At 53.5% G+C, this 22,911-nt stretch overlaps 7 protein-coding genes across 7 annotated transcripts; 4 read left to right on the forward strand and 3 right to left on the reverse strand.

Annotated features, from left to right (window-relative positions):
* Positions 1 to 467: 467 nt before the first annotated feature.
* BDP81DRAFT_124067 (uncharacterized protein) lies at positions 468 to 1,167 on the forward strand. The gene has a single exon (XM_060581640.1). It carries the CDS (start codon positions 551 to 553, stop codon positions 1,061 to 1,063), a length of 513 nt encoding a protein of 170 aa, XP_060449482.1. The 5' UTR covers positions 468 to 550; the 3' UTR covers positions 1,064 to 1,167.
* A 609-nt stretch (positions 1,168 to 1,776) lies between these two features.
* On the reverse strand, positions 1,777 to 4,528 carry BDP81DRAFT_457837 (uncharacterized protein; the record flags this gene model as incomplete). The annotated part of the gene is made up of 3 exons (XM_060593332.1): positions 1,777 to 2,544; positions 2,600 to 2,874; positions 2,929 to 4,528. 3 exons carry the CDS (start codon positions 4,526 to 4,528, stop codon positions 1,777 to 1,779), a joined length of 2,643 nt encoding a protein of 880 aa, XP_060449483.1.
* A 4,718-nt stretch (positions 4,529 to 9,246) lies between these two features.
* On the forward strand, positions 9,247 to 10,163 carry BDP81DRAFT_445882 (uncharacterized protein; the record flags this gene model as incomplete). The annotated part of the gene is made up of 2 exons (XM_060592005.1): positions 9,247 to 9,748; positions 9,838 to 10,163. 2 exons carry the CDS (start codon positions 9,247 to 9,249, stop codon positions 10,161 to 10,163), a joined length of 828 nt encoding a protein of 275 aa, XP_060449484.1.
* A 4,057-nt stretch (positions 10,164 to 14,220) lies between these two features.
* On the forward strand, positions 14,221 to 16,254 carry BDP81DRAFT_124117 (acetyltransferase). Its single transcript, XM_060581642.1, has 2 exons — positions 14,221 to 14,505; positions 15,044 to 16,254. The coding sequence occupies exons 1-2, from the start codon at positions 14,391 to 14,393 to the stop codon at positions 15,937 to 15,939; spliced, it is 1,011 nt and encodes a 336-aa protein (XP_060449485.1). The 5' UTR covers positions 14,221 to 14,390; the 3' UTR covers positions 15,940 to 16,254.
* A 1,027-nt stretch (positions 16,255 to 17,281) lies between these two features.
* On the reverse strand, positions 17,282 to 18,664 carry BDP81DRAFT_124104 (histone-fold-containing protein). The gene is made up of 6 exons (XM_060581641.1): positions 18,336 to 18,664; positions 18,234 to 18,265; positions 18,143 to 18,158; positions 17,754 to 17,841; positions 17,625 to 17,687; positions 17,282 to 17,496 (listed from the first exon to the last, which is right to left on the reverse strand). The coding sequence occupies exons 1-6, from the start codon at positions 18,476 to 18,478 to the stop codon at positions 17,389 to 17,391; spliced, it is 450 nt and encodes a 149-aa protein (XP_060449486.1). The 5' UTR covers positions 18,479 to 18,664; the 3' UTR covers positions 17,282 to 17,388.
* A 600-nt stretch (positions 18,665 to 19,264) lies between these two features.
* On the reverse strand, positions 19,265 to 20,602 carry BDP81DRAFT_445885 (oxidative stress survival, Svf1-like protein; the record flags this gene model as incomplete). Its single annotated transcript, XM_060592006.1, has 4 exons — positions 19,265 to 19,369; positions 19,437 to 20,238; positions 20,302 to 20,517; positions 20,580 to 20,602. 4 exons carry the CDS (start codon positions 20,600 to 20,602, stop codon positions 19,265 to 19,267), a joined length of 1,146 nt encoding a protein of 381 aa, XP_060449487.1.
* Positions 20,603 to 21,078: 476 nt separating this feature from the next.
* BDP81DRAFT_457841 (ribosomal protein L11) lies at positions 21,079 to 21,676 on the forward strand (the record flags this gene model as incomplete). The annotated part of the gene is made up of 2 exons (XM_060593333.1): positions 21,079 to 21,210; positions 21,341 to 21,676. The coding sequence occupies 2 exons, from the start codon at positions 21,079 to 21,081 to the stop codon at positions 21,674 to 21,676; spliced, it is 468 nt and encodes a 155-aa protein (XP_060449488.1).
* Positions 21,677 to 22,911: the final 1,235 nt, after the last annotated feature.

Genomic DNA, 22,911 nt, shown 5'->3' on the forward strand with positions numbered 1-22,911 from the left:
ATTGAGGCTCAAAAGATTGATCGCGACTCCTCTCCACACCACGGCACCAAGGTGCACGCCAAAAAGAGGGTGAGGTGACAGCTTCCTGGCGTTTACCCACGTCCCGAACAGAGGCGTGGGATTGGGAAAAAAAAAATTGGAAGACGGCGGGAGTGTCCGAGTGAGGTGGGTGGGAAAAGTGTCATTTGAGGCTCCATAAGTCATTTTGCGCCGTGGACGGTGGTGCCAGCTTGGTGCTGGTTCGACACCTCTCTGATCTGACAGCTGCTTTTTTCTATCCGCACTCCTGCTGGGGCCGTCAAAACCACAAAGGTGATACGCCAAATCGGCTTACTTAAGCCACCCATCTTGTCAGCACCGCACCTCAGGTGTCCAGATTGCGCTTGTACCACCTTTTGCAGGTACGAAGTACAAGCTCCTCTTCCCCCAGGGCCCCCAGGGGATCTCAACCAGACGGGCCACACACGCCCACGCCCCCTCCAACTGCGCAGGTCCCCTTCAACAACCCCCGAATCTCTGAACAGTCGAGAATTAGGACTTTAGGTTCTGCATGTCATGCCTTTTCCTCGGCCCATCAAAGAGCGGGCTACAAACGCTGTTCCCTCCCGTCTTCAAGACTACGCAAGGTACAAATAAGTATGACTGCCCCTATCCCGTAAGTCTCTGTACAGATACACTACGGAGTACCTTATCTTTCCATTCGCCCCTTGAGGTGAGATGGCCATGGACACTCCCGCACCCCATGCATCTACGGGGGGTTTCGACGGCTCGCTACAGCACCAAGCTCCCCCTGGAGGAAGCCCGCAAATCAGCCTTACAAGTTACAACCCACCCCCGGCACCTGCGAAATGATAAAAAAAAGTCGAGACCAGATAGCGAGAGAGCCGGCCTGTCTGTGCTTTCTTGGTGCTTTTTTAGTGGGGGTCCTACCTCCCGACTATGGACCAGGTCCGATCCCTGCCCAAGGCTGGGTTATCAAAAGAGTGGCGTGTTTCCATATCACCTACACCGACCTCCTCAAGTTCTTAGAGCTCAGGTCACCGGATGCTCAACCTCCACATGATGTTTCTTGAATAGAAACCACGAGTTCAAATGCTATTGCCGAAGTTGACAAGGGAGTAATCGGTGATATAGCAAAGTCAAAGTCAACAACCACTCACAAAACAGTCAATTAATATAGCAATATTGAATTGTATGCCATCGCCCCTTGGCCAAATGATGGGATATTCAACCTTCATATAATGATGCTTGAATGAAAGGCATGATTTCAAATGATATTGTGCCATCCTCGGCTGTTGACTAGAAAGTCATCAGCAAGGTTGGGGGGTTTATCTGAACTCGTCGAGGCAGTTCACCAAGCCCCTTATCAGCTGCTCGACCTCGAATCGCGGAACACAGAGATTCAAGGAGTAGATTTTGGATCAGAGTGAAATAACCCTCCCAGGGGCGTGTACCTCTGTCAGTAGTCGAGTATGTAGTTGTAATCATCGGGAGTGCAGCGCAATCAAAGTCGAAAACATTGACTAGTATTCCAGTATGTTTGATCCTGTTGTACTATCTTCTTCACTTTCCTTCATCAAGTACCATTAGTCCAAGCTTTGAGGGTATAGAATACAATGGCCCGCTAAATATAACCAAGAAACAACACCAAAGAAAGAAGCCAGGCTCTGTTCGCTCATGTGGTATCTTTACACCCATCCTGTATACGCCGGAAATCAAACCCATTCTATCGTGCGGATTACTGTCGAAGACAGCAGACCTCAAATATTCCGCTAATTAGTCTCTCTTCTTCCTTTTACTCGGTCTCCTCTCAGTCTCCCCATCCACAAAGTGGTTCTTGTCTTGCTGGTGCTGCTTTAGATTGTCTGGTCGGTTCTTGTATTGGCTCGTGCAGCCCGGAAACGGGCACTTGTAAATCTTTGGCGGCGCCGTTGAGTGTTGCAACTTTTTGTGCTTTGCCATGCTGCCCTTGAACCACTGAGGGGCGCCTCTTGGTCGGTAGCCACAGATGTCGCATTTCTCGTTGGCCTCAGCCTCTGTCTTCGCTGCTGAGCTGCAGGACGGATCTTCCCGGACTTCGGCCGCAGACTCGTCAGGTACGTTGTCAGGCCGTGTCATGTATGGCGGTATCTGGAATGCCGGTGCTGTTGGAACCCCACCATCGTTGAAGAACACCGTCAAGGGGTCCGGCAATCCATTGCTGTCTACGTCCATGTAAATATCAGGCCTGGACGTTGGGATAAGTGGCGTGTCGGATGTCGTGGCCCGGGCATCGCTCCAAGTTGTGTCGCCCAGGGTTGTTGTCAGATTCATGAAATCATCGAGGGTTGCCTCGCTTGTCATCTCAGAAGGGACTCGGGCAGCATCCTTCAGACTCTCCTTTGTGCAAATACCGCGAATGATAGACTCCATCAGATCGATAGCGTACGCATGATAGCTTCTTCGTGTGGTAGCCCCTATCATAGGATTGGTGTAGAGGACTTCGAACTGTGCCCTAACCTTCGGAACATAATGATTGAAATAGTCTTGCAACGACATGCACCCCTGATAACGGCATTAGCATGGTACGGTAAGAACTCCTCCGATCCTCGAGACGTACTTTGCCGGCTTGCATGAGCTCTATCTCCGCTTGCCTGGCGCTCCAGATACTGCCATCATCGATGCGCTTCTGGATACGCCTCCACTTTGCACTTAGACCATCGGCGCGAACGAAGTCTTGTTTGAGTTTGCTACGAACTCCTTTGAAGCTTGCAGACAGTGCACTGTTCGATGGAGCCCGATTGGCATTGTACTGCCAATGCTGTGCCCACAGCATCGACGTTAAGACTTCGGCCGACTCGGGTTGCCCGCTGGACAGGACAGAATAGTCCAATTCTAATGCTTTGGGTAAGCAGTTGCCAACTAGCCAGAGAGCCAGTGTTTACGTACCGTCTAGGAAGAACATTGCCACCTCCAACAATTCATCCTGTTCAGGTCGATTTGTCGATATAGCAGGATCCCGTTCTTTGCCCTTTCTGCTCGACGACCGAGAGACCTCACCCCCGCGCTTCCTTGATGATAAACCGTTCAGTGCCCCGACAGATAGATTTATGGGCTGCCAGATCGCTGATGCGACGCGAAGATAGTCTGATTGCTCCCACTCAGGGAGCGCAATGCTGTAAAGAGAGGTTTGAGCGAATAGATCCCCGGAGCGATCCCGAGCACCATCTTCGTGGACAACAAGCGAGAGCGAGTAAATCAGATGAACGAAGCAAAGGGTATCGATGCTAGTCGCGGGATGCCTACCCTCAGGCATGCCCTTCAGCGCAACGAGGGCCCTGTCCGCTACCTGCTGCGGCGAAAGATCTCGCAACTGTGCTGCGAGAGCACTGTGAGAGACATGCTGCAGCTTTTCGAGTGAGGAGCTGATGTGAGTCTTGAGCGTATCCCAAGCCGACCCAACGAGCGAGTTGGCGTCGACAACATGATCAGACAAGGTATCTTCCGAAAGTTCGTTTAGCGCAAGAGTGTCGACTGATGGCTGAGCAGGAACATCGGCGGCTTCAGATAAGGGGCTGACGGCGGCTGATATTTCTAATGAGGATGCCGGCTGGTCGAGATCAACGGCCGGAAGTGTCAAGGGAAAATGTTGTAGTAAAATGTCATCAGCCGGAAGCTCTGAAATGAAGTTGTAGGGCTCCACGCTATTGTTTGAGTATCGACTCGCGTTAGAACATCCCCTGGAAAGATATCCACCTGAACCGCCGTCAGAGGTTGGTGATGTGATGTTTGTCTCGGCAGTTGTCCATGCGCCACTATAGGCAGAAGCAGGCGAAATGAGGTAACTGGCTGTTGTATCGGTGCTCGCGTTTGATCTAAGTGAATTGCTCGGGGAAAGATTCTTGGTCCTTGTCGTAGGCTGAAGTTGTTTCCGGGGGTGGCCAAAACCGTCAGTATTAAGGGCCAGTAATGGTCGGTCGGCTTTGCCCATGGCACTCTCGCTCATGTCCAGGTTGTTCTGTGCAAACCAAGGATCGGGCAGAATGGAGTTTGGGTGCTGGAGGTTTGCCTGAATCATGCCCGTAGAAACGTGAGGTTGCGCCATCACAGTATTGAAATGGGCATTCGTGGGTGTAGGCCAGGGGACCTCGGTCGAATCGATCTCCAAGATCTCCGACGACGAGGAAAGCTCAACTTGCTGTGGTTGAATATGCAAGAAGTCGTCGTAGCTCGGAGGCGGTGCTATGGCGACTTCGGATACGTTGTCCAGGCGGACATCGGGGATACTCTGGTGGTTTCTTGACTTTTGTCCCAGGGAAGAGAAAAAGTTTTTCGCGACGTTGATGATCTTGCGTCTTTTTCCAGGATGGCCGAGGCATCGTTTGCAGTTTCCATCGGTAAACTTTTCAGCCTTGCTACATTCATAACACCAGTACTCGCCAGTTTCGAGCTCAGTACAGTCGTAGAGGTGCTCCAACATAGCAGCGTGGTCTGGAAATCTTTTGCGACAGCGTAGCATTGGACATTCGAGACGATCAGTGGCAGTCATCTTTTGGGACTTGTTGCGCTTCACAGCGGCCCATACTATGAACTTGTGGAGAGCGCATTCGTCTGGCCTTACGGTGCGAGTACTGCGGTTATTTCTTTAGCCCGAGATCTACGAGGCTTAAAAACGAAGCAAACCTTGAGCGGATAGACTTACACGCATGACGGCGAGGTGTTGGAGTCAATGGATGAGCGGGCTGAAGAGGTTGAAGTCGAATTCGTGCAGCAAGAGTCCCGTCGTGAGCGGCCGAAACTGAGGCGGGACGAGGTGAGAGCTCGTAGGGCTGAAGGTGACGGGCTCTGATTCAGCGCACGGCGGTCATCCCCGAAGGGCGACAGCGAAGTCTTGGACTCCATAATACCCCCAAGGTGCTCCCAAGGACGCACGGGTGGAAATCAGAAAGAACAAATTGCAAGGAAAGCAACGGTCAGAAACGGGTCGAATGAAAGGGGACCGATCCGCCACCCATTTTTGTTTTATTTGTCCATGGGATGAGGTGGATGAAGCCTGCAAGATTGTATCCAGGTCGGTGTCGTAGGACTCTCAGGACTTGGTAGCATCCCCAGGACTTGAGCTGCGGGTCGGGACTGGCTGAAAAAGGTGGTCTCCTCCCGGGCCACCGGCAGATGGTGTGCCTGTGCGTGCTGCGTGGGAGGGAGCGAACTTTGGGTCAGACCGTCCCGCCAGAGAGCGTCAGACTCAGAGAGGGGGAAGAGACATCCAGTGCGGGTCGGGTGCCATCCAATACCATGGAGTGGACGGCACGGTGAGGTAAGCAGGCAGGGTGGCAGGCCTCCGAGGCTCCAAGGTGAAAGGCGAGAGGAGGGCGGAGTGAGATTTTGGCTGCGCATGTTAGCGAAGTACTTTGTATGATCCTCCCGTCCTGGGCCTTGAAAGGTCCAATTTTGAGTAAACACGGGATATTTCATTGCTCCTCGAATAAACAGATGTCGAATTAACAAGCCATCCTGGTCTCTGGAGCCAACAAGATAGGCTCGATTTGACTTGTTCTTACCCAGTTCACCCGCTTAACCAGTGTACGTGTACCTAGCCTTGTAGGACTGACACTCTTCAGCATTTCTGACAAGAAACGAGGCTTCTGGTATGGGCCTTCGTCTCAGTCTGGCAGTAGCAAGAGATAATACCTAGACATGCTCTGCATCCAGCCAACCACGGCGTTGACAGCTTGCCTGCAGAGGCAGCAAGGCACACAGCCGATGACTGGACGGCGAGCCGCGGTTGGTGCAGGAAACGCAACTTTGGAGCGTAGAATGCCTTGCTACCCGCCTTGGTGTGCACTTGCACAGACGATTGGCTGGGGAACCGATGCTGATTGCGACACTGGCGGAATGCAGTACCTACGCTGAGGCTGTCGGAGGCTCCAAAACCCGGGCTCCGATACGAGGCAGGTCGAAAGTCCTGGGCTAGTCGTGAGATGACATCGTGGGCTGTGCCGCAGTGCCACGATGCGAGGGTCCTGTGGCTTTGCACTTTGAATTGCGCCAGAGAACACAAATGAGACGGAGTCCAGCCACCTGAGGGATGCAATGCCGGCGTAACCAATCCTCCGCAGAATTGTAGGAGAAATAGGTAACTGCGTGATATCCTCATCCCAGCGATGAGACCATTCAAAGTCGATTGGCGGTATCATCTAGCCGTAGCCACGGGGTGACGATCTGACTTTGTGTTGGGGTATGGTTCCTGTAGACTTCTCCACGTGTCAGAAGAAGACTGAGTTCGCGGGAAAGACAGGATCAAGTAGAATCTGAACTTTCTGGAGGTCAATTCCTTTTGCTAAGTTTTCTTCCTGCAAGCCCCCGACGGCAGGAACGGGGTTGCTGTGCAAGTGCCCTAGCAATGAAGGAAGGAAAGAACGGGAGGGCCTTCCCATGTGTTGGTTTCCCGACTGAAGACGGCAGGATCTTCAACGGCAGGCACGCAGGGAAAGAACTCCTGCCTGCCTCAACACCCCAAAAACTCATGGGACGACATTTCAACGACATGATGCGGTGATGCCTCACTCCTTTGCCGGAAACCACCATGCTGGCCGTCGTCCCAAGTCTTCAGTCGCCCGTCATTCAATTTATCCCTTCCTTGGGCTACATCACTGGGATTAGCCTGCTGCTTAAACCACACCTCGCAGGCCACAACCCTGGCACGGCTAAAACAGATGATTCGTAAGTTCGTTCAATCGTTTGGCATTCAGCCCCAAGTTCACGATCACTACGGCAGACACATCATGTCACTCCTCTTCCGGGATATACCGGAGGTCTGGAAAGCTAAGTCTTAGCTGCATCGAAGGCATCGCTCATTTTCATAGTCTTACCTAGTCGACAACCGGCAAGTCTTTGGAGCCCGTCTACTAGCGATCTTTGGTGTTCTAGACCACGGAACATTACCCTCCAACTTCATCTCACCGCTCGCTGAACTTCAATCACTGATGCGTTACTGGACAGTCTTGATGCATCCCGTTTCCTCCCATCACCATCATAGACAAGTATGGTCAGGCGATCTACGCCTGCAGTCTAGCCTAGCAACCCGCGCTGTCCCTCAAAGTCCCCCGAAGGCCGTCGCGGATCACTATCTTGGTTGAAGACGATGTGGAAATCCCGGATGGGGCTCGCCGCTTCGCTTATTATCTGCAAAGGAGCAACTCCCGGCCGGCTTCGCCGACTCAATCCGCCGTCCGCCCCAATTCGACGACTTCACGTCGACATCAGGCGGCGTCATGGGCTCCGCAGCGAATGGCGACATTGGGGTGGGGGGGGGGGGGGGGGGGGGGGGCGCACGTTTCGAAGATCTGTTAGGGAGAAAGCGGGCCCCCATTCGGACGACACTGTATGAAGTAGATGCTGCAACCTGTCTTCAAGGAAGCATCTTATTCTTGGCACTTCACGACACGAACCTGCACGGAGACGCCCCGTTCGGACCAGACTCCAGACTCTGGGCGGCCAAAGAAGAACATCCTTCGGGGAAAGGGTGATCGTCAAAGGGGGCACAGCATACGTGCTGCAAAGCTACTTAACCGCTGTTTCAAATATCGGGCATGTGGGCGGATCGCCGGGGGCACGGCATCCCTCGACCGTTCCTTTGAACCGCATAGCTAGGGATTCGTGTTGCAGACTGACACGGTCCAATCAAACTCCCAAAGCACGACAAAGAGAAGATGGGGGCTTAGACATGCATCAACGGCGAGCCGTTGAGTTGTCGAGATTCGAGAGTTCGAGATGCTCTCCCCCCGGCGAGGAAAGCTCTAAACCAACCATCACGTATAGCGGCTACGGCGGGCCTAATTCGATGCACTCGGACTTGTCGGTCGGTTCTGCTAGCACTCGCATATCGTGTCATATTCGCATAGCTGCGAGCGAACTTCTCGGGGCGAATAAGAGCACAACTTGAGGCGGGCCAAAACATCTTGGCTTGGCTAGCTGCCTTTGAGTTGTCCATCAGGGGGTGACCCAGATGCGGGGATTTTGTTTTAGTCGATTCCAGCTTGCAGGCGTCGGTTACAGAATCGCCCTCGACGGGGGTCGGCATCGACTGGAGTACGTCAGCAGTTGCAGACATATTCTCAGATCAGCTCCGCCAGAACCATGCTGTTCCTCATATGGTAACATGTGCATTAAATTATACGGATCTATCTGTAAGTAAATGTTTACGATGCCGTACGTACAGGGTGGTGTTGACAGGCGTACGCTACGGAGTAGTGTAAGGTACTTTCCACGTTGCTCGACGACCGCTTCTTTAGTCAGCATACAGGCTTCGGGCATTGACCAATAGCTCGCCAGCATCACGACTTATTCACATTCCTGCTCACCTGTCACACACCATGCCATGTGAAGCCGACAGGCCGTACAGTCTCGAGGATGGATTATCTCCTGGTATGTCTGGGGCAAGAAAGAGAGCAACATGCACCAGAACGACCAGGCAGACTGTTAACCGCCAGCCGCACCAGTTGACAGTGAAGTCCTCTGTGTATTTTCAACCTGTTCGGGCCGAGAAGACAGGGGGCAATGAACCCAATGAAGCGATTACCTTCCTGGCCCCGGGCCGTGCTTTTGTAACTCTGTTTGCGGCTGATATTCTTGGCCTTCAGACGTTCGAAAATCGACGACATGCCTTCTCAGATTACCCAACGCCAATGTCTCAGCCCCCCCTATTCAGCAGCAAAGCCACATAGCTGGCGTTTGGAGCTTTGAGTCTGGTCCAACTGCCCGTGCAGATATTTTTGATCGCGTCGTGAGGAGAGATGGATATCTGCTTGTAATCATTGGAACACGATCTCGCCGGTGGCAGTTTTAAGAGCCGGCTCGACTCTGTGGGTAGGCACATCGTTGCTTGCCTTCGGTTCCCTTCCTACTTCACTTGTGAAGTTGAGGAATGTGCATCATATGGATTCCTCGTCCCCCGCCCCTTGTTGGGCCGTGAGCTTCATTTCCCACATTCCAGACCGACAAACAAGTGTTTGACATTCATCAGACTATCCAGCCGGTGGCCAGGGCCATGCTTACAGTACCTCTAGTATCTTATATACGGAAATCTCCCCGGTCATTTAGACACACCCTGATCGTTTACTAGTGTCCGATCTTCTACAACCCTCGTTTAGTCACTCGTTCAATATCAAGCTAGTCATTGCTTCCATTGCCCTTGTCCGTTCCCTCACTCGCAAGTTTCCGTACTTTACAGGGGTCATTTTTGGGCAACTCACATTCACTATCACGATGGTTTGCCTCAAGCAAGTTGCGGCACTAGCCGCCGCATCCTACGCAGCGGGAACGTACGCCAGCGCCATCCCCGACCTCATCGGCGGCGGCGGTGCCCCTCAGCCCTCGATCCCCGCCAACCGTGAACGAAGCAACGGTATCAGCAAGCGACAGACGGCCGGCGGCTTCATCGACATGGACGCCGGCCCCATCACCAGCGACTGCGGCGTGGCGGCAACGTTCAGCTTAAACACGCTCGGCCAGCTTGTCGTCGGCGACTCTGTCATCTCCATGAACCCGGGGACGACCTTCATCCCCCTCCGACCCATCAGCCCGCCGGGGAGCATCACCGTCACCTTTGCCCTCAACAATGGTGCGTTGACCTGGTCGAACGCGAATTTCTTTGGCGGCCAGGCTGGGTTCTGCCAGGATACCGCGGGTCAGGTGTATGCTACGTTTGCCGACCCGGCCGTGTCGTACCCGGCGAACTGTGCTCCCGTTCAACTCGGCCCCGTCGTTGGTAGGTTTCCACTTTTCTGCTAATTGATTTGTTTGGTATGAGAGGAAGCTGTAAGACGCATATTCGCTAACACCAAAACAAAAAAAAAGCATCCACCTGCGGAAACACCGGCGGCCTCTCCACCACCTCGGCGCCTCCGTCCGGCTCCGTCACCACCGTCGGCAGCACCATTGTCAGCACCGGCCCTGGCGGCAGTCTGACCACCACGGTCAACAGCTTCGCCACGACCCTCGCCCCGCCGTTCACGGCGCCGACGACGTCGGCCGTGGCCAACGGCACGCTCACGCTCCCTCCCGGCCTGTACACCGTAGCCGGCTTCGCTACCCCGGCGGGCGCCGTCTGCTCCATTGTATCTGAGTCGTGGATCGTTGGGCAGACGACGTTGCTTTCCCCGCTTGCTACCCGTGCGGTCTAGTATGGGTTCCTTGTTTAGGGCAGTTTTTCGATAATCCATTGGACTTTTTAGCAGGCTGAGGTACCTCGAGGGATACAACCCTGGGGGTACGGATACTTGGTGTGTGGTATTTAGTAGGGAAATTTCGAGGTCACGTTGAACACATTAATGAAAAGGTTATTCAAGTCCAAAGAAAACCATTACTTGACTAAGCATTTTAAGAATGATGCGGCAACACGGCCTTGGATTGATTGTCCCCCGGAGAATTCAACCTTATCACCTCGAATCTTTGTCTAATTGGCCTCGCGGAGATGATGCGGCACGTCATTATGCAGGGCTGGTCGCTCTCCTTATCTCGCTTGTTTGAGGTCACGGTCGCGGTCCGTGTTCGCTCGCTTTTCTTTCCTCTGCAGCGTTGCATTTTTTCTCGAGAGATAAGGTATTAGTTTTATCAGCCGTGAACCGTCAGTTCCCTTCGGCGACGGACGGACTTTAGATATTGACGTTGGGCGGGGGGATCTTGGCGGGCATACAGCAGATGATACGGACAACTACTAAGGATAGAGAGAAAAAGCAAGAAAAGGGCCAGCAAGCTGGTGCGGATTAGCCGTGATTCGCGCCCGCAAGCATGTTGCCGGTAGTGGATGCTTGTGAAGCTCAATCTGGGGGAGAAGAGGGGGGAAGGTTCAATTTGGGGGGTGAGACTTGCTAGGTGAATGTCACTTTATAGGGCAGATGCTAATAGTACCACGATAAATGCTGGATAAGCCGGACTGAGTTCCCTCCCGATATTGCTCTGGAGAACTCGAGTCATCGTGTTAATCAAATGTAGAAACTCTCACCCCGCTGTGATCCCCGTTGCTAACGTCATCCTTTTACTTGACGGCAAAACAATCCGAGAGGGAAAGCGTGAGCTGATCGTATGGATACTGAATCAGCGACGTGCGTGTGATTCCCGTGGAAGTTGCGGACCACGAGAACTCTGGTTGTCATCACAAGAAAGACGGGATACGGGCCACGGCATCAGGAAAGAGCGAGCAACTAATTGAGGTGCTGGCTAAGTTGATCTGCCCGCAATCAAACCTTCATTTCGGAGTGCTGCAACTTGAGCTGCAACTTGAGCTGCAACTTGCCTCACTCACATCATTGCCCATCAAGCCGACGACTCCGGTCGTCAGATTTTCTTCTTCCTTCGGCCGGACCAGCCGCTCGCTGGCTCTCTGCTGCCAGCCTGCCGGGCGAATTCGCTATCAGTTCCAAGACATTCATCCAATGCAAGTCCAAATCCAGTCCAATCCCATCCCACTCATCCCACCACACCTCGAAATGGCGTTGGTCCATGCCGCCGCCATCCACCCCCAAAAAAGAAGAGGCCCCAACACCCAACCACCACAAACCCAGTCGTGCTAGTTCAACACCACCAACTGGCAACACACCTTTAGCTTTTCGGGGACTTCAGAGTGACGCCAGATACACAGCATCTTGCAGAATCGACAATCAGCAACCTCAACTTCTGAACCAATGTCACCGCCCGTTTTGCCAAGGTCCGCCCGCCGCGCCTACCCCGAGAAACTCTGATATCGAAAAAAGGCCGGAGGCACATGGCAGAGATAAGTGGATGAGAGATATGCGACCTTTACTCACCTCCTCTCTCACTTCTCACCTATCTATTCGTAGAACTAGAACACGAAAGATATGTACGCAATCCATGGCCTGTGCATCGTCAATAGCTCCCTCTTGATTGCTTGCCGGCAAAGAGCTGCGACGAATGACGACTCTTCGAAACCGATGGTATCAAAGACCATCGCATCTAGACAGACGCCAAAAAAAACAATAGACGATGGTTCGGAGAAAGAATCTGGGCCCAGGCCGTCGAATGGAGACCCGGGGGGGCCAGGGGACGGGCTGCTCTACCGTCTACGCTACGAGCCTACCACTACCAGGGGGGGGGGGGGGGGGATGGGGGGGAAAGGGAGGCTAGGGAACAAGTCACATCCATGATGCATTGGGTCACGTCGCATTGGATCGGATCCTGACACTCGACTCACTGACAAGGACCCCTCCACCCCCTTTGGTCTGGGCAAGGTCACAGTCTCTCTCTGTTCAGTCGTTGCTCCCCCCACCACCCACTCTCCGGCCGGGCCAAGAACCCCGTCCGTTGGTCCCAGACGCTGGCAGCACGCTCGTCGCCTTGTTTGGGCTTGACAAGCACACAAGCCATGGCGGCGGTCCCGCCAGACATGATTGGCGTTCCCACGGTTCCGCCTTATCGAGCCTGTGAGAAGCTCCGGTATCCTTCCCACCGCCCAGCCCTTCCCATCACCATCCCAGCTTCTGCTGGTCCCAGCAACCCAGCAACCCAGCAGCACGCCGCACGCGCGACACTGGTGCTGGCGCGAGAAGCACTTATCTAGGCAGACCAGGAGGGTGACTGTCAATGTGTGTCTGAGAGAGATACCTAGACAGAAAGAGAGAGAGAGAGAGCGAGAAAGGAAGAAACGGAGAGACGGAGAGACGGAGAGACGGAGAGACGGAGAGACATAGAGCAAGAGAGAGAGAGAGAGAAGGTGTGCGTCTCCATGTATCTCTTGCAAATGCACCCAACCACTGGCGTCAACGCGGAAAGAGATAGACAGGAGAGAGGAGCCAAGAGAAGGCAGAAACAACCAACCAGTGGTGCCATCCGACCCGATGATACGGATGTTAGGGTTGATATGGCGGTAACATGCGGTATGCCTCACCTTTAGCTCACCCACATGCATCAAGCCACCAACAAAAAAAAACCCTCGGCGCAGCAAGAAAGGAGATACATGACACTTCCAGGTTGAGAGGGTTTCCAGAGTGACGGTCATGGCCCTCCTGGTCAAGAGCAAAAAAAAAAAAAAAAAAAAAAAAAAAAAAAAAAAAAGAGACAGAGAGAAAGGGAAAAAAGAGCAGTAATACCAGCAAGCAGCCCCGGTTCGAGCTGAAGGAAAAGAGACCCAAAGGAGCCAAAGTACCCAAAGCAGCTTGGCTGTGCCGTACGTCTAACGTCTAGCGGCGGAGGTACTTCGTTTCGAAGCTTGGTTTGAAGGAGGTTCCCATTCGCACGCGCACACGACGACAATCTTTCTCTTTTTTCGTTCTCCCATGCCCATCCCGATTCCCCATCCATCCCATGCTCGCTCCATGCTTGTTGCTCCATGCTCGTTGCTCATTGCTCGCAGCTCTCTCTCTCTCTCTCTCTCACATCCATTCCCGGACCTGTCCAGCCCAGGCCTATCCGTACCGACCCTACTTAACCAAAGTCCACCCACTCTTCAAAAATTTCCTTTTTTCTGCAGATTTTTAAGGTCCCAAGCCTTTTTCTTTTTCATTTCCCACTTATTAGTCTTCCCATCTTGCTGGACGAAGGAACGGGGGTCAAGTAACAAAAGTAACAAATACCACAAGACCCTTCTTACTCTCTATTTAATCATTTCCGAGCTTCGTTTCTTCCCTTTTTTCCCTGGCTTCTTCCTCATCAAGCCGCCCACCTTCACCAGCCACTTTGGGACGGGATCCCCGACGACCGGTGCGCGGGCGATTCATCTTACAGATACTTGCCTGTGTGCAAGTCCAACGGCCGACACAAACCAACAGACGCAGTCCAAGACCCAGGCACCACAGACCTTTGACCAGACCAACCTTACCGGCGATAACCACCGTACTACTAATACCCAAGGGCATAACGCAACGGCCACCAACACCTTCTGTTCCCTGGACATTCCAGCCACCCCCAACGCCAAAGACACGAACGAACGACGACGTATTGGGTACCTTCTTTGGACGACCTGGCCACCCGGGAAGGATATATAGACGATAGACGAACCCATCGATCCATGTTGCAGCCCCTCCTACCGTGACAGGGTCATCTCACTTCTTTACTCTTCGACCTCACGAGACCACCCATCCATCTTGAGCTTCGAGCTTCGAGGCCCTTGTCGTATGCTGCGTCTTCCCGCCAGGCGCTTACCATCGTCTGTCGCCAGCTGCCGCCACTAAGAATTCAACCAGCCCCAACTCTCCGATTTCCAACCACCCCCGAGCCGGCGTCTTTTATTCCCTGTTACCGGGCGGTTCTCCCTAGTCTTGACGGCAAAACCCACCTGACAAGACGTATCCGTACAATTGCCCGCCTAATATTAAGCGACTTTTTTCTCCTTCCAGCACCGGACAGCCAGCATCCAAACTGGGTCGTGAAGTCGACTAGACCAACGGGCCAATAAGATGGACTCACCACACCACATGGGCATTCGCGAGCTCAATGTGAGCAACTGGCACTCTCACAATACCCTTACCGATACCTTCAATCATGCGGTCCCCGCCATCAAGACAAGCGCAGGTAAGAGCTAGCACAATTTTCTACTCATTTGCTTTCTCGTTACGTCTTCCCTGCGTTTCCGCCCTGCGGCTCTTTTAAATCATTTCTTCTTGGCCACCTGTTCTTCAACGTTATCTTTCCTCTCATCTTGGCATTCTTGTTCAACCTCACCTCGTGTGTCTCTCTTTCACAACTCACTCATACGCCCACCGCACTCTTCCAACACATCGTCATCAAGTTCATCCAATCTCATTTTCCAACGCTCCGACAGGACCGTTTGGGGATCTGGCTTTTCTTATCAGAACGTGCAGCAAAAGCGCCGAAAGTTTCGGCCACGTTCACGGCTATCGGCCTTCTCGGTGCTCTAGACCAATCCAGAAGAGGACGTGGAACACGAAAATCTCATCTCATCTATTGACAAGCTTTTCATCCTGTCTGTCACAACCTCGCAACTCACTACACCTGACCACATCTCTCACCTTTACTCCTTCGCGGCTTCCATCAATGCCCTCAACTTGGACCTGACATCACGACAAAGTATGCTGACTAGTTTGCCCAGCCTTCTTCACATTTCTCCGCGCCAACTTGGTCCTGAACCCATCCGCCATGTCATCCAACACAAACACGCCCGTCCTTCAGCCTACGGTGGCACCCAACACCCATCGCCCGGCAGCACCATCTCCTTTGGCAACGTCTCAGACCCTCGACCCCTTCGACGACATCCCTCCACTGTCGCTCGAAGTCCTCTCCACCCGGGAGGACAAGGCCGAAGCCCTCCACCTCGTAGCAGACTCCATCGCCCAACAGCGCCAACAAGCCGCCTACTCCCTCGTCTTCCACCCCGTCCCGCTCGCAGGTCTCACAATGACCCTCGGCGTCGCCTACCAGTACTCCTACGCCCGCCGCGGCGACATCGGCCTCGCCTTCACCCTCTTCAGCGGCGTCATCATGACCTACCTCCTCGCCATCCGCTGGGCAACCTCCGGCTACCTGCCCCTCGCAGAGCAAATGTCATGGTCCTTCATCCGGCCCCACCCAGACGCCTCCGCCGACGAAGAAGACCTCGTCCTCGGCACCCGCTTCGGCAACGAGCTCGTCGGCGCCCTGGTCCTGCACCTCGAGCCCGCGAGCCCGGCCGTCGCATCTACTTTCAGCAGCCGGCGCCGCAATAAAGCCTCGAGCTTCCGCGGCGGTAAAGGCATCATCCGCGCCTGGACGACCAAGCTCCGGTACCGCGGCAAGGGCGTCGGCACCGACATGCTCGACGAGGCCGTCCGCATCACGCGCGAGCGGTGCGGTAAGGACGCCGAGGTCGGCTTCGCGCTCGAGCACGCCAACAGCCGCATGGTCATGCCCGAGTTCTTTAACGGCGTGTTTAGAAAGCGCGAGCGCTGGGCTGCCAAGACGCTTGATGGCGTGTTGGCTGAGCGGGAGCTCACCAAGAAGAAGAGGTGAAGACCGTTGTCGTCTTTTTCCATCTTTAAAAAAAAAAAAAAAAAACAAGACATTTGTTCTATCTCGTATTGCTATCTTTTTATTCGCAAGCTTTTGTGTGTGTTCTCGGTGTCCCCTTTTCTGGACAACTGGTGGGGATGGTGGACGGAAATTGGTTATAAATATACCCTAGAGCTGTGGGAAACAGGCGGGCGTCATACACATTGTCACCGTTCTGTCATCCCACGGGCATCTCTTTTATCTTTGGTTGTCTTGTAATTTTTCTTTCTTTTCAAACGATACCCCCTCTCGTTATATCAAACGGCTTTCTATCTTTTACTGGCGCCTCGGGTGGGCGATTATACAATGTTTTTTGTACAGAGCGGAAAGAAATTGTGGAGGCAAATCAAGAGTCCCTCGTGATACCCCCTTCCATCAAGGAAGGGTGTGGAAACGTGGACAACGGCATGAAGATACCACTAGGAGTGCAGCTTGGAGAGAGGAAAGGGGTGAGATTCTTGGGAATCTCAATCCCCGCCACTCTTATCTGGTCTGCCTAATATAAAACCTTTCGTTTGGCAACATACACTTGACAGCCTCTTGGGATATCTGATGTACGCAATGTGATTCGAGAACATATCTATCTTGACATGGCCTTGCAGAGACCACCACTTCAATGGGATATTTCGAGGACACCTGGCTTCTCAGACATGGCGCCCAGAGAATGGAATGACCGGTGTATGTATTCAATCACAACGACCAGAGTCACTCATTTACTCAGAAATCGTTTCACCCACGGTTTGATAACAATATGCACGTACAACCTGAGGGGGGGGGAACCTATACGTTTCTGCATAGCTTGTAATAATAACGACTGACGTCTCCATACGATTATCCACCACGTCTGGTCGCCAAAAGTCCTAGCTGATATACCACAAATCACTTTTTTAGCCGCCCCGTGTACTAATTACTGATTTGTTAGATTATGTACTCCCAGAATCGGCCAACATGTACGGGTTTGCATTCCTCCCTCCATCCCGAGGCTCGAATATCCGGAATCGATTCCCAAATTCTTTTTTAGTCTGCTTTTCGTGATCACAGGATATCTCTCTCTCTCCCTCATCATCCCAGGCGGTCGATACTTCTCGCGGCCCCATCTTCTCATCGAAGATGCTCTCTGGCAAGACCATAGCCCCAACGTTGGGATCCAGGTTAGAAAGTGACACGCAAACAGTCCCCATACCGTAGCCCCCTTTGCACATACTCGTACTCGCTTCAACCGTGAACGCCAGACATGCCTATACCCATAAGACAAGTAAAAGAGGACCAGAAAGGAGGGAGGTCCAACGGATGCTGTGTGGTGACGGCACGCTTTCTGACTGATGGTGGGAAACCCTTCGGCGTTTTGACCAAACGACTTGCTCCTGCTGAAGTCGAACCGACATAAGAGGGGAAAACGAAGAAATGATTTCAGTCGTGGCCACCTGCGGCTTTGCCCTTGCGGGACTTTGTGTCAACGAAAGTGTCCGGGTCGAAGCCGTAGATGGGCTTGCCCTTGCGAGCAAGGGAATGCAAGACCTAGCGGAAAGTACAACGTCAGTATACCATCATTGCAGAGCACCATCAGATTCCCCAGCACTAGACTCTGCCAATAAAAGCTGAGGAGGGGGGGGGGCGCGCCGCCTAGTCTAGATAAGTAGACTTACATCGTGAATAGTGATAGTCTTCGCCTTACGATGCTCCGCATACGTCACGCAGTCTCTCAGGACCTGTCGTCATTCATTAGCCTTCTGTCGATATGAGAGCTAGGTGTGTGGCAGAGATGATATACTTACAGACTCGAGCCAGGTCTTCAGAGCCTCGCGGGCATCGTCGTAGATCATGGCGGAAATCCGCTTGACTCCACCGCGACGGGCCAGACGACTGAATGAGAACGAGCGGTTAGCTTCAGATCTGTTTCTAAAAGGAATGAATGAAGATAGGTAAGGTGCAGTAGTGGCAGAGGGACAGGGCAGGTGAGGTAGGCGAAACAGCCGATGTGCACGGTGAGTATGAGATGAGCCTCAGTGAAGTAAGAGCTCAACTCAAATCCCCTTCACCACTCTCATCTCAGAAAACCCGAGACCATCCGCCTCGCGCAGGTGAACCAAGAAACCCCAACGAAGAAGAAAACCTCTCGCAATCAACCAAAACAAAAAAAAAACCCCAAAAAAAAAAACCATACCGAATAGCAGGCTTAGCTAAACAAGTGATCAAAGTCAGCTCCTCACATCCAAAATATATAAGCCATCAAACCGAGTTCAAGTTCAACTCACTAATACCTCGAATACAATCCTTCATAATTTTCCTATCCTCCTCGTCAGCAGCCAAATCTCACCGGCCGTACGTGAACGACACCACAGAGAGGGAAACCTTACCGGTGTCTCTTCGCACCGGTACCCGCGTTCTGCAGCACCGTCTTGCCCTTTCCGCCCTGGTGCACTTTGGAGGCGGTACCGCGCTTGCCGCCGCCGGAGCTGGAGGCACCCGGGCCACCGCGGTATGCGGCCATGGGAGGCATGTTGAGTAATACTGTCGGTAAACGCCTGCTAGATGAGGAGGTTTGCTGAGGGTTTTCTCTTGTCGGGTTAGATCGTGAATCGTAAACTGGAGTTGAAGTGATGATCGTGGGTGGGTGGACGCGCTGGTGGATGGGACGGGAGTGGCACCTAGCGATTATTTGGGGGAACAACTACCTTTAGGAGGCCGTTTAGGTACGGATACCTACCTACCCAGATGCAAGCACAGGAGGTAGGTTGGAGATACCATTGCTAGGGACCTAGAGGCAGGGGGGACGGACCTGCCTTATCAGTCATGTCTCGAGTCTTATCGGCCTAGCTTGGCCCGTGCTGAGATGCCCTGTGCAAAAACACCGTATAGATACAAAAAAACGCACTGTAGAAACTTATCGATCGCAATGCAGGAGCAGGGAACTTGCCGGCGAATGTTTGTCATATGTCTTGTTTCATGAGAGAACTCTGAAGTCGGGGTCGGGGTCTATGTGATGCCCCAGCTTTTGGGGGAGCTGAGAGCTGAGGCAGCACGATGCAGAGGACTGGAGCTATGCTGCTTGCGGGACAGGCTGACTGAGAAGCACAAGGCGAAAGCACAACAATCTCTCAAGTGTCCAGGAATTGCACGTTTATATTCAGAATATTGAAAGTGTGTATTTGTATTAGAACAGTTTTATAGAACAAGTATGCGTACCCAATTCAACGAGTGACCATAGCCCCCATCTGAACGCCTAAACCAGACCGGCAACAACTACCCAAGAATTTCATCGCCGTCGTTTCATTTGTCCGTATGTCTATTCGGAGATGAAGGTGGCCTCGCTGAAGCAGAGACCCTCTTCGGAGATTTCTTGGTCTCCAATCTTGAGCTTCAAGGTGAGCTTCTTCTCTGTCGGGCAGTACTGTAATCGTTGTCAGCTTGGTTTCTCGGGATACGTGGGACACGTGAATCTCGGGAATGGAACTTACCTGGTAGATGTATGGCTTGGTGCCGGCCGTGCCAGCTACTATCTTCTTGACGAAGCCGGGGACCTCAGCCAGTACGTCAACTCTGTCCAGCCTCTCGCCGAGCGGGCCTTCGATGATGCCCTCCACAGCCTTTCCATCCTTGTCCTTGCCGGACCAGGTGAACTTGATCTCCTCGGGCTCGGGCCACTCGTTGACGGAGTCGTTCTTCGCCTTGGTGTGCTTGGCCGTCTGGGTGACGCCGCCATAAATCATCTCGCCGTCCTTGGCGATACCGCCGACGCTGACGGTCGTCGAGCCGTACGAGGGAGGGGTGGTGTACTCCATCATGACGGCCGAGTAGTTGGGGCCCTGGAAGTCGACAAAGTTCCACTTGGCCGCCGCGTGGTGAGGCTTCATGCCCTGCAGCGCGTACACGTAAAAGGCCCGGCCCTTGAAGTCGACGGCGCCGTCCTTGGTGGTGATGGTGCCCTCGGTGATGCAGCGCGGCCAGAAGGCGTGGCGCATGGTGCCCCACGGCTTCGACATGTCGGTGCCGAACAGCGTCTTGCCCGTCTTGCCGGCGTGGAAGCCGGGCGACATGCGGGTGACCTTGAGGTTGACAATGGCGTTCTCCGCGTTCATGCTCTTGATCGTGTAGTAAGTGCCGTCCTCGGACAGCTCGACGGCGCAGTCATCGGCGTAGAAGGACATTCGGTCCTCGCTCACCTCGTAGTGGCTGAGCTGTGTGGTCTCCCAGAGCGTCGGCTTCGACTTATTAGGGTAGAAGATCTTGGCGTTGAACTGGCATGTTGTGCGGATGCCACTATGAAGAACATGAGGTCAGTATGCAGAGACAGATGCAAAGGGCAGAGAAGCTATCCCGTACCCAACGTTACTGTAGATGATCTGGGCCAGCCCAAGGTGTCCGTTGTCGCCCATCAGGTAGAAGCTCTGCGTCTCAACAGAGGTCGAGTCGGCCGCAATCCATTTCAAGTCCTCCTTGGTGGTCTCTGTGTGGGTGGTCGTCTTGGCCTCCTCGGCGACAGATTTGATAGCTGTTGGGCCGTAGATGGGTTCTTGGGTACCCGCCACATCGGCGAGCCTGGCAGAATTAAAGGTTAGCCTTGGCTGACGCAACATGGAGGAACGGCAAACGCTTATTACTTTTGTTGCGCCCACTTGAACATGTTGAGGGCAGGGCGCGTGAGCGGGATGACGACGGATGGAAAACGGGAGGGGTATAAAGTTGCTCGTCGATGTCGGTAAAATGCAGCAGGTCTGTACACGGGCAACGAGGAGTAACAAGCTTCTTGGTTGTGTTCTTAAGAGGAAAACCGAGTTGAGAAGAAGTTGAGTTGACCGCCCCAAACAAGAACAAGCGGAGGGGCCGAGGGGTCATCCCACAACCCAATGACGGTGAAACTGTGGCTAATGCGACCAGGGTGGATCCAGCGCTCCCCCGAGCATCCCGGTCGCTTGGACCTTTGGCGCGTGGCTGGTGCATCCAAGGCTCCTAAATTTTCCACCTCCGAAAAGGTGCAGCATCTGATTGATTGATTGAAGCTTGGTTGTCTGTCGCGCGGCGCAATATACCTGTCCATCACCACCCACCCGTCACTCCCCTTTTCCCCCAACGAGCAGACTTGTCTGTATATCCGCCACCATGTCCAAGAGAGGAGCGACGATTGCCGACCAGGTCGTGAAGCTCATCGTGGGCGCCGGGCAGGCCAGCCCGAGTCCCCCCGTTGGTCCTGCGCTGGGTAGCAAGGGTGTCAAGTCGATGGACTTTTGCAAGGTGAGACTTGCCCTTGGGACTCTGATGAAGCAACACATGCCACTCTCTGCCCAACATCTGTGCTTTTAAGGGGGCGGTTATGCCATGGTTGAGATCAATGCTAACGAACGTGTCTTTGCTCATTCGATAGGAGTTCAATGCAAGAACAGCACACATTATCACCGGCACGCCGATGCCCTGCCGAGTTACTGTCCGAGGCGACCGATCATTCCACTTTGACATCCGCACACCTCACACATCGTGGCTTCTCCTCAACGCCGCCGAGGTGCCGGTCAGCAAGAAGGGCAAGCGGAAGGGCGCAACGAACCCCGGAAAGGAGACGGTCGGCACTGTCAGCTTGAAGCACGTCTACGAGATCGCCAAGATCAAGCAGACGGAAATGCGTCTATCGGGTCTCAGCCTCGAGGCCATCTGCCGCTCCGTCATCTACCAGTGCAAGTCCATTGGTATCAACGTCGTGCCATAGAGCACGTGTCCTGCAACAGTCTATTTTCAACCACGTATAAAAACGGAGTCAGGCGCGGAAAGAAAGCATCCACTTGTATACCATCTCAGACGAAGAAGAGCGTGCCCATGTACAATTATTGGAGGATCGAGGCGAGCGAGGCGAGATTAGAATAGCAGACAGGAGGTACTGTACGATGAGAATCTCAACCGCCAAGCAAAGGCAGAGCACGGCGACAAAAAAAAACCCGTTCATACACTAGCGCCGCATGGTCGGAACATGGCACGCCTGAAGGGATGCTTCATGCGCCCCAGAAGTCCCAACTGAGCAGTGACGTTGAACATCTGTCTCGTTTTGAGGCGAAGTCCGTTCTCACGCTTCTCCTTGCGCACGATGGTGCGTGTACAACGACCACCCGTGGGAGACCGAAACGACTAGCCGTCTGGCCGTTGTCCAACAAATCGGGAGGGAAGAATTGACGTAAAACTTAAAGACTGACGACATGCCAATTGTGGTACGCCTGCTTGAGTAGAACGCAGGGCGAGTTGGACTATAGCCTGGCCAGAACTCTGTAAGTCGAATGAAGAGGGTGCGAGGGGAAAGCCTCATCGTGCCGTGCGAGACAAGAGTAGGTAGGTATTGGGGAACAAATTGACAAGGTCGGCCCAAAGTCAGATGTGCGATCAGCGGTCTAGAACTGACATGCAAGCGGCAAAGCCAGCACATCGGTGGAGAAGAGCTGGCTTAAAGTCTCCCGAAGCTTCGCAATCGAGATCGACAAAACTGTTGAGAATGGAAGCTTACACGTCTTCCTCCTCTTGGTTGGTGAGGTGTGTCGCAGGCAGTTCCTTCCCTGTCCTATGGTGCGAAGCTTCCTCTGAGAAGCTCGCGCAAGAAAGTACTTACTGTGTATCATTGGGTAACGGGTCCCGGTGGCAGGTGCTTGAGCTCTGTCGGTGGAGGCCCGCTGGTTGCAATGAAATGCAGGCCCAGATCTAGACAATGCCAGGGCAATGCCGATGGAGATGATTTGCCCACCTGGTGCCCCTGGAAAGCGGTCCTCTTTTGCAGCGTGCCTGAATTAAGGGTTCCATCAGCAGCAGCCTGTCATCTGCAAGAACGCCTCCAAGCCTCATGAGTGTGGGACCGATTCGAAGCCGGTGATGTGACGGAACAGTGGCCGTTTTCATGCTGCAGATGCAACACATCAGCAACCACGCCACTGTGCTGGGGCAGCTGGGCTCGTCGGTCTGGGA

The sequence above is a fragment of the Colletotrichum phormii genome (genome assembly GCF_030913505.1).
Source record: "Colletotrichum phormii strain CBS 102054 chromosome Unknown BDP81scaffold_3, whole genome shotgun sequence".
NCBI classification, from domain to species: domain Eukaryota; kingdom Fungi; phylum Ascomycota; class Sordariomycetes; order Glomerellales; family Glomerellaceae; genus Colletotrichum; species Colletotrichum phormii.

Coding starts and splice junctions, on each gene's coding strand:
- BDP81DRAFT_124117 (XM_060581642.1), top strand. CDS start 14,391: ATGGACTCACCACACCACATGGGCATTCGCGAGCTCAATGTGAGCAAC. Junction 14,506..15,043: donor CGCCATCAAGACAAGCGCAG/GTAAGAGCTAGC, acceptor TAGTTTGCCCAG/CCTTCTTCACATTTCTCCGC.
- BDP81DRAFT_124104 (XM_060581641.1), bottom strand. CDS start 18,478: ATGCCTCCCATGGCCGCATACCGCGGTGGCCCGGGTGCCTCCAGCTCC. Junction 17,688..17,753: donor TGAAGACCTGGCTCGAGTCT/GTAAGTATATCA, acceptor GAATGACGACAG/GTCCTGAGAGACTGCGTGAC. Junction 17,497..17,624: donor AGACTATCACTATTCACGAT/GTAAGTCTACTT, acceptor ACTTTCCGCTAG/GTCTTGCATTCCCTTGCTCG.
- BDP81DRAFT_124067 (XM_060581640.1), top strand. CDS start 551: ATGTCATGCCTTTTCCTCGGCCCATCAAAGAGCGGGCTACAAACGCTG.